This window comes from Talpa occidentalis, unplaced genomic scaffold (genome assembly GCF_014898055.3).
Source record: "Talpa occidentalis isolate TD23 unplaced genomic scaffold, MPIMG_talOcc4v2.1 talOcc4.8, whole genome shotgun sequence".
Taxonomy (NCBI): Eukaryota; Metazoa; Chordata; class Mammalia; order Eulipotyphla; family Talpidae; genus Talpa; species Talpa occidentalis.
Genome location: NW_023605194.1, coordinates 41522395 through 41532129, shown reverse-complemented (window position 1 = coordinate 41532129; position 9735 = coordinate 41522395). Strand labels below are relative to the sequence as shown.

Genomic DNA, 9735 nt, shown 5'->3' with positions numbered 1-9735 from the left:
TGGGGGCAGCCCCCGGGATGTGGCCGGCGGAGCGGAGCTGCGCATGCGTGTGGTGCCCGGGTGGCGTAAGGCCCCGTCTCGCCGCTGGCCGTAGGGTGGGGTCTGGGCTGTCTGAGAGGCACCGGTGGCCAGAGTGGACATGGTGACCGGCCGGACTGGGGTTATGCTGGCCGCCCTGGGAATGCTTAGTGTCTGTGTAGCCGGAGGCTCTGGGCCGGCGGCGGAGGGGGATTCCGGCGGGGAGGCGGCGTGGGCGGAGCCGTGGGATGGCGCGGTTTTCCGGGCGCCCTCAGCGTTGGGCGCGGTGGGGGTGGCGCACAGCCCGGGAACCCCGCGCTCTGCACGGGAGGAGGCGGTGGACTTGCCGGTGTTGCTGTGGTGGAGCCCAGGGCTGTTTCCCCACTTTCCCGGGGACTCGGAGCGTATCGAGTGCGCGCGCGGCGCGTGCGTGGCATCCCGGGACCGCCGGGCGCGGGGGCACGTACGGACGCGCGCGCTGCTCTTCTACGGCACCGACTTCCGCGCGTCCGAGGCGCCGCTGCCGCGCCTGGCGCACCAGAACTGGGCGCTCCTGCACGAGGAGTCGCCCCTCAATAACTTCTTGCTGAGCCACGGTCCGGGCATCCGTCTCTTCAATCTTACTGCCACTTTCAGCCGCCACTCGGACTACCCACTGTCCCTACAGTGGCTGCCCGGGACCGCCTACCTGCGCCATGCTGCGCCTCCGCTCCGGGAACGCGCGGAGTGGCGCCGCCGTGGCTACGCGCCTCTGCTGTATCTGCAGTCCCACTGCGACGTGCCCGCGGACCGGGACCGCTACGTGCGCGAGCTCATGCGCTACATCCCGGTGGGTGAGGGCGTGGGGAGGGGCAGGGGCGGCGGCGCGGAAGCCAGGGCTCCTGGTCTGACCTCTAACTCTACCCTGCTCAGGTGGACTCTTATGGGAAATGCCTACAAAATCGGGAGCTGCCTACTTCTCGGCTACAGGACACAGCCACAGCCACCACCGAGGATCCAGAGCTCTTGGCCTTCTTGTCCCGCTATAAATTCCATTTGGCCCTCGAAAATGCCATCTGTGACGACTACATGACAGAAAAACTGTGGCGCCCCATGCACCTGGGTGCTGTGCCTGTGTACCGCGGCTCTCCCTCTGTGAGGGACTGGATGCCCAACAATCACTCCATCATCCTCATCGATGACTTCGAGTCACCTCAGAAGCTGGCAGAATTTATTGACTTTCTGGACAAGAATGATGAGGAATATATGAAATACCTGGCCTACAAGCAACCAGGGGGCATCACCAACCAGTTCCTTCTGGATAGTCTGAAGCATCGAGAATGGGGAGTGAATGATCCTTCACTGCCTAACTACCTCAATGGTTTTGAGTGTTTCGTCTGTGACCACGAATTGGCTCGGCTGGAAGCTGAGAAAGCCCAGGCAGCCTCTCCTGAGGACATCCCTGTCCCTGAGCCTCACATTGCCCAGCCTTCACACATGGATTGCCCAGTGCCCACTCCTGGCTTTGGCAGTATGGAAGAGATTCCTGAGAATGACAGGTAAGGGTAACTGGGGTCCCCCACTGCCTTCAAATCAAATGATTCACTTCTGTCCTGTGACATTACGAACTGAGGGGCTGCTGTGGAAAGACATTATCATGGGCTCATCTGCCTTCAAGATGTCTATAAAAGATGTAAAATACCAGCAACAAAAAATGCAAGCAACAACTTAATTGAATTCAGCTTATGTGGGTATTGTTTACAATACTGATTCATAAAAGGTTTCAACCAGAGAAGAGGGCCAATCAGGAAGAGATACAAGTTTGGTAGTTAAACTGGGGCCAGGCCAGGAGTTGGACTGTCCTGAAAATCTACTCTGCTATTTACTAAGCACACACTGCCCTGTGGGAGTGGGGGTGGGAAATACAAGTAAGTATTTTGAGGTTAGGTTTGTCTGCAGTAGTCAGAGTTTACATCAATTAACCTAGCATAATTATTAATAGCACCTCCTTTCAGTCTTAAAGGCACCCTAATTTGGATATTCACTTTTAGGTAGAAGGAATGCTCTCAAAAGATAATAATTGTACCTCCCTGGTGGCCTAGGGGTTAATTGTCAGCGCTGTCAGGCTATCACCTGTGGCCTGAGTTGATCCCCCACCAGGGTGCTAACCCACTTGTGGCAGAGCAGACCTCTCCTGTCTTGCCTGCTGCTCCCTTTAGTGTATTTCAGTAAATCCACCTGTTCTGCTCCCCATTGTCTCTGGTGAATCCTCTCATTCCCCCACACTTCTAGCCTACACCCTAGTTCTATGCATAAAAAAAACAGAAGATAATAAGGGTTGTGGGCAAGGGAAATGAAGAGGTTACTGTAACAGATGGCAGAAGGTGGTGGCTCTGGCAAACAAGATTAGCATGGGAGGTGGGGTCCAAAATGTTGCTGTCACTTGGAGCAGACCACATGGGTTGGAGGAGAGGTGATAAAATTATTGAGCTTGAGAAGCTGCTGGAATCTTCTGCAGAGACTGATTTGGACAGTGGATGGCAGCAGAAGGCTGCTTCTATATTTTGTGGGCACAGTTTCGACCTGAGATTGGAGTCCTTCATCAAGTAATTTCTACCTAGTTTATGTTGAACATAATATGATTTATTGGAGAAAAGTATAAAACATTTAAAAGAAATACTGAGCTTATATCTTATCTAGACACTGGGTGGCACTGCACTTTGATTTCAATTATTGTAATAAAGGGGCATGCAAATTAACAGGTAACCAAGTAAATATGCTCCTTTGCTTTCCTTAACAAGACTGCTGCTTCCATAGTCTGGCCTCTGCCCTGCTTGCCACTGAACTCCCTTCACATTTGGGAACAGGCAAGTCATAGATTTTACTCATTGGGTGGACCGCGTGATATGTTTGTGTTTGTGGTTTACTGCCCATCACTTGGACAAGTACAGGGTTTACATCATTTCTATTTCCATTTGAAGCATAGCCCTGTCTTAGCCATACTACTGTGTTTGCCTAAGATTTCTTTGGTGCCTTTCAGAGAAAGGCAGGGCTCAAGTTTGTGCTGAGGTTTCATAACACAATCCCTATTTTGTTTCAGCTGGAAGGAGATGTGGCTGCAGGATTATTGGCAAGGTCTGGACCAGGGGGAAGCTCTCACTGCTATGATCCACAACAATGAGACACAAGAGAGGAAGTTCTGGGATTACCTACATGACATCTTCATGAAACGGAACCAAAATCTCTGATTACTCTTGTGAAAGCCTTTAACTTGATAAGAGTTAAGGAGATGGACATCCTTATTCAATCATGGAACTTGTCGGGCATCTGCTGCACAAACTGGCAATGAACAGTCTTACCTTGAATATAAGAATTCTAGTTATATACTAATTATGTATAGCTAGAGTCTCAGCCTATCTTTCTCAAAGAAAGATGGAGGCATCCAGTTCTTGGTTTAGTGGGAAACAGAAACCTGAAACATCCATTTGATTCAGATGCTTACCCAAAAGAATTTTTAAAGAACTACTTATTTCTCTAGCCATTTCATTCTCCTTATTATGTATACACATACACACATATATGACATATACACATATGTATATATAAATGCTTTTGAAATGTTAAAATAGGCCAATGTGAATCAAAGTGTGGATTTTTATAGTTCTTTGTTTTTTTTCTGTATGCCTAATGAACTCCTCCCTCAGTTTAATTATAGGTATATGCTACAAAAGTCTTATTTTCCCCATAGAATCATGAAAATTATGCTGGGAGAAACAGTTCAATAATAGCTCTGAACATCATCTCATATTCTGTAGCACTACTCACTTTAAGTGAGATGATTATTCCAACTTCATTCATTCAATTACTGATATCTTTTTAATACTACAATCTTTATGGTATATACCGAGACTGCATTTAGATGGAGCACCATAAATGGCTAGCTAAATGAAAAGGTGTGTTAGTCAAATTTGGGAATGTAGTTGTGGTTTGAACATACAGCTTAATGGGCAGGAAGACCATTAGCTTTTTCTGGGGCAGTGGAACTAGAATACCTTGGACCTTAGAGCTACCCAGTTGTTAATTTTGTATTGATGAATTATCAAGAAAAGTTCCATAACTTTTCAGTATATCTGGCTGTAAGTTTGTGTGTATGTGTGTGTGTGTATATATATATATATATATATATATATATATATATATATATGAGTGTGTGTGTTATTTTTTTTTATTTTATTCTTGAATTAAAAAAAAAAAAGCCCTTCATAACAGCCTGGAAAGAGGAAGACAGACCTTCAAAAATACTTGCTAGAATTTGATATAGGAATCCACAAAAGAAAGTCAAATGCAGGATTCCATAATTTCTAATCTTGTGACTTATTTAAATGTAGATCCTGCTGATTTATAATGCAAAATACATATTATTCAAGTGCAAACCAAGGTTAGGACTCAATTTTCATTATGTGCAATATAAGGGTAAGTGATGGTTATGAAAGTGTAGACTCATCCTTACTTCTTCTAATTACACCAGCTAACATTGGCGCTTCCTTTGCACATTTGTGTAGAAAGTCATCCAGGTGTTTATGAATGATTGTGCCTGGAGACACAAGTGTGTTTTATTGTGTCCCAGAACTTTCTTCTTCAGTCCAATTACCATAAAAGTACTCACAAGAGAGCAGGGTAAACCAGGTACCACACTTTCACAAGAGAACGCAGAACCAGGAATAGCCACATGGTAGTTATCAACTAAATGCTTCATTTTTTCTATGAAGAAAGCAAGCAATGTGATTTTTTCTGGTTTGGAGCCCAGCCTGTTCTGTAGCAGACTTGGGGTTACTGGCCCTAGAAATACCTGATAGGAATCCATTTTATTTGTGCTGCTGGAGAGAGATGGAGCATGAGGCTTTTTTACCACAAGCAATTGCAAGTGTTGCTATTTATTACTGCAAGTGTTGCTATTTTCTATTATCTCAGGTTTCATTTTGTATAATAAATTGCTTTTTAAACATTGTCTTTTGTTTGATTTCTGGGATGGGCATAATAAAGTTGGAGACTTGCAAAAACATTTGAAACAGTTCATTTAACAAGTATCTATTGGTACTTCTCTAGGTACTGGAGATTCATAATGAAGAAGAAAGATATGTCCCTTCATGTATGTGGGTGTTTGGGGTAAGGCCATAAACAATGACAACTTCTTTCAAACTGTGATAGGTGCTATGAAGACAATAAAACAGGTTGGTGGTGAGATGTGAGAAGTCATAGAAAACCTCTTTGACAAGGCCCCTCCGGGAAGATTCCAAACATCTGTGACAAATTATTTTAAGTACACTAAATTTACACAAATATTGTCCTTCAAAGTAGTTATGAACTACAAGCTTATTCAAGTTATACTTCCATTATCAGAAACTTTTTTCCTCCAATAATTTTGGGGCACTGGAAACATTTCCTGGAGCTCATTTGTAAAGCCTTGATAATTCATAGCATATCTTTGGGCTGAATTTTGTAAAGAGCTAAACGTGACAACCAGGCCTCCCTGGTGGCCCAAGGAGTTAAGCACAGCACTATGAGGCAATCCGCAGCCTCTGCAGCACCAGTTCCATCCCCAGCTGGCCAGGGAGCAACCCACATGGCGCCGCAGGCCTCTCCTGTCTCGCCTGCTGCTCGCCTAAGCAGTGTATCTGAGTCAGTCTGCCAGTTCTGTACCCCACTCTGTCTCTGGTGAATCCTCTCACACCTCCCCCCCCCAGCACCTCTGGCCTGTACCCCAGCTCTTGTATGCATAAATAAATAAATCTTTTAAAAAAAAAAGTCACAACCAAGTCTGATGAGGCCCGGTATCACAACTGAAGGTCCAAGTCTATAAATAGGAAAGACACTATTATAGGACAGGGAGAGGGGCAGCCCAAACCCCGCAAACCTGCCTATTCTACATGGGTTCTGCCATCCGCCGCATCAACACAAAACATAGGAGACTTTAATGGGAAGGAACTTTAATAAAACTAGGAAACAATACAGGTAAGGCAAAGAGTCTAGTTTCTAAATGAAGCATCCAGAGTTACCCGTCCCCTCGTGGGTAAAAGTCCATCCAAATGGGATTGGCCCAGAACAAGGCCCCAAAGCCTGCTACAAGTCTAAAGCATCTTTCAGTGGGGACCCACAGAAAAGGGTCACAAACAACTGGACAAGCCCGGAAGGAAAAGAGCAAAATCAACATCAAGATAAAAGCTGCCATTGTCACCTCCCCACGGGTCTCACCCACATCTGTGTCACCTAGTCCACGACCAAAAGACAAGCGCAGTTTCTTCACGTGTCCCTAGGCTCCATGCACCTCCTCCAGGTCTCCTTGCTCCATCCTGCTTCCTTCCTCAGTCTCTTCTGCAGCTTCTCCTCTTCCTGCTCAGCTCCACCCTCCCTTGGGTGGGGCAGGGAACCTCCCCCTTTCCTGGGGACCACCCTGTTACAATCCCCCCTTTTAATTTTTATTCCACCATATCTATGGTGGCACAGATCTCAGGGACCACCCTGTTACAACACTACCAAAGATCACAGGATTGTCTAGAGAATTAAATAAGATGACGAATGCGAAAGTGCTTAAACCTCACCCTCGCCAGTGAGATCTTTACAAATGAGCAAGCAATATTTAAGTAGTAGCTGTTGTCTATACAAGAAAAATGAGCTACTACGAGCTTATTCAAGTTATACTTCTATTTATCAGAAATATTTTTTTCCTCCAGTAATTTTGGGGCACTGGAAATATTTCCTGAAGCTCATTTGTAAAGCCTTGATAATTCATAGCACATCTTTGGGCTGAATTTTGTAAAGAGCTAAACGTGACAACCAGGTTTGTTTTTTTTTTAGGCTTCGTAGAAACTTTAAAGTTAGTCAAAACCAAAAGTTCTTGAAGGTTTATTAGAACAAAGCAAAGTCTTCCCCAACCTAACATCTTAAAATCTCTTATTTTGATTTGCTCCCATTGCCCTTGCCTATGTCAATAACCCTGTAGTCCATTGGGCTACCAGGAGAAACAAAGTCCACATATAAACAAATGTCCACCAGGGGAAACAAACTGCCCTTTCCTAGGAGTTCCCGGCCCAGTTTGCCCCCAGACTTCAAGGCCCTAAGTTCATAAAGGAACGACCTTGTTCAGCGTACGAGCCCCAAGGATTCTCCTAACCTGCTAAAAAGTCTGGACCGGCGGGTGTCCGAACCAAACAGCCTGGGAATCCAGCCAAAAACAGGAAGCCGCGCAGGCCAGCTGCTGTCTAACTTTCCGAGATCCGGGTGGCGAACCCAATCGAACTCGTAAGGGTCACGTGGGGTCACGCACGGCGCCGAAGAGCCTGCTGGGAGTTCAGTGCGCAATGGCGGCGCCCAGTCTGCGAGGTCGCCTAGCGCGGCTTGGAAACTCACAGAAACCTGTATTGAAACCCAATAAGCCCCTCATTCTAGCTAACCGCGTCGGAGAACGTCGCCGGGAGAAAGGCGGTGAGCATTCGGAGCCGAGGAGATTCCTTCGCAGAAATCAGCGGGGTGGGAGGGCTGGAAATTAAGAATCTTCTTATGACTGACTTCCCCTACCCCCCATGTACTACTTCAGAGGCGACCTGTATCACGGAGATGTCTGTGATGATGGCTTGCTGGAAGCAGAATGAATTCCGCGATGACGCGTGTAGAAAAGAAATCCAGAACTTCTTCGATTGTGCTTCAAGGGCTGAGGTGACAGAGGTTCCTGGGATGCCTTCTAGGGAGGAGAAAGGGGAGGAGGGATACAAGTAATGGCTTTCTCTGCTTCTTGCTAGGTGATTAAAGTCCCTTAATCTAAAAGGCCACCGTAGTTCTGGCAGCTACTTCACCCACGCTAAAGTAGGAAGGGTGATAGTTTTGAAGACATTGCCTTTTGAGCTTTTTATTTCACTGCTCTGAGCTTTTAGCTCTACCAGATAAAAAGTGCAGTTAATACTAGTACCCAACTTACAGAAGTTTGGAAGTGCCAAACGAAGGAATGAATGGGAAAACTACATTGTAAAATTTAAATTGCACCACAGATAGAAATCATTGTCTGCAATAGAACTAAAGATATTGAAGGAAAGCTTATATGGTCTGGGCATGGTAGCTCCAGACCACAGTCATTTGTAAGTCCCTATTCCTTATTGTTGAAAGGGGACTGGAAAAATGACACAGCAGGTGAGTTAATATTTTAGTGTGTTTGGGGCATTGTAAGAACTATTAACTTAAATCAGGGAAAACTTTAGAGTTGTTATTCTTGTTTTTGGTTTGTGTTTCCAGGCAGCCCGAAAGATGAGATCATTCCAGGATACCATGGGAGAGTCTGGATATTTACCCGCCAAGAAGTTGACTAAGTTGTTACAGAGGTTTCCTAACAAATCTCATGTCAGCTGAAGATGGAAAAGTATTTTCAATCACTGGACTATAACCTCTGAGAACTATGGAGAGACGTTTTTAGAGACATTTGCACTGCTCATTTCTTTTAGAAAGGTAAAGGAGGCCAAACACTCTTCCCCCTACCCCTTTAGAATCTTTGGAAGTAAAACTTGATCTTGAATAAAATCTAAAGAGAACTTTGCCTTTTGTTGTGGGTTAGGTACTCCCTTTATACTTGAACCCTGCATAAAGGTTTCTAGTCCTCCCTAGACTCTGAAAGTTCCTTGCTGCAAGCAGCAGAAGAAAAACTTGCCTGCATTTGAAGTCCTTTACACCATGTATTGCCCTTGTTGTAGATACCTGAAGTCTGCCTGTATACATATTTTTTTTGGCCATCAAGTATTTAGTAACTCCCTATTTTGTGCATAGATGCTGCAAAAAGCTTCCAGAACACTCAAAAGTTCACAACCTAGTGACCCAAAGGTATTGCAGATGTATTTCCTTTGGTTCATACAGTTGAAAATTCACTTTTAAGTTGAAATAGGAAAAAATGTCATAAAAATCCACTTTTTAGTTTTTCTTCAAAAATGAAAAGATCTGGCAATAATCATGTAGAGCTGATTATCATTTGTCTCCATTCTCTAGGGGCCTATCCTCTGGACTCTCCCAAATGGTGAAATACACTGAATTGGCCATCTGATTTGTGTATCACCTCTCCCTTCTCATAGTTATCTACCTGTTGCTAAAGGCATTTCTTTTTGTGAATCCCTGCTATTAGAAACAATTGTATAGCGTTTTATGTATATTCTGCCATTTTAGGCATAACTGAGTTAACTTTTTTTAATATATCTGACAGTATTAAATGGACAGAGGGATTGGGGCAGGGGAGGTTAAAACTCCAGTGGGATAATTAGTGAAGGATTCTTGCTTCCTGGACTCCCCACAGCTACCTCTTAACAAAATCCTCATACCCCTTGAATAGAGTCTTGGGCAAGTTGGTCTGTTTAGCTAGGGAAAGCAGCTCAGTCTCAGGCACTTTGGACTAAGGAGTTCTTTACTTAGGGTCAATAGACTCCCAGTAAGAGGTGTGTGGTGGATGGGGAAAAAAATTATATCTTTAACTGGAGCTGAAATTTAGCATTTTATTTAGGACTGTAGGTAATAAACTGTGGTGTCATTAGCAATACCTACCTGAAATCACAGTGTTTTCATATATTACAGTTGGTTTCAGATATCTCACTTTCATCGCTGGCTTCAAAATTATGGTAGTTAATTACATTTGCTGTTGGATCTTTCTGTTTAAATAAAGAAGTACAACTAAGTTGTAAATGTGTTTGAGTATTCTGATAATTCTACTTC

At 44.7% G+C, this 9735-nt stretch overlaps 2 protein-coding genes across 2 annotated transcripts; both read left to right on the top strand.

The window, feature by feature from the left end:
• The first annotated feature begins 45 nt into the window (after positions 1-45).
• FUT11 (fucosyltransferase 11) lies at positions 46-5129 on the top strand. The gene is made up of 3 exons (XM_037496984.2): positions 46-847; positions 931-1556; positions 3098-5129. The coding sequence occupies exons 1-3, from the start codon at positions 140-142 to the stop codon at positions 3243-3245; spliced, it is 1482 nt and encodes a 493-aa protein (XP_037352881.1). The 5' UTR covers positions 46-139; the 3' UTR covers positions 3246-5129.
• Positions 5130-7321: 2192 nt separating this feature from the next.
• On the top strand, positions 7322-9682 carry CHCHD1 (coiled-coil-helix-coiled-coil-helix domain containing 1). Its single transcript, XM_037496985.2, has 3 exons — positions 7322-7479; positions 7592-7710; positions 8281-9682. The coding sequence occupies exons 1-3, from the start codon at positions 7356-7358 to the stop codon at positions 8392-8394; spliced, it is 357 nt and encodes a 118-aa protein (XP_037352882.1). The 5' UTR covers positions 7322-7355; the 3' UTR covers positions 8395-9682.
• Positions 9683-9735: the final 53 nt, after the last annotated feature.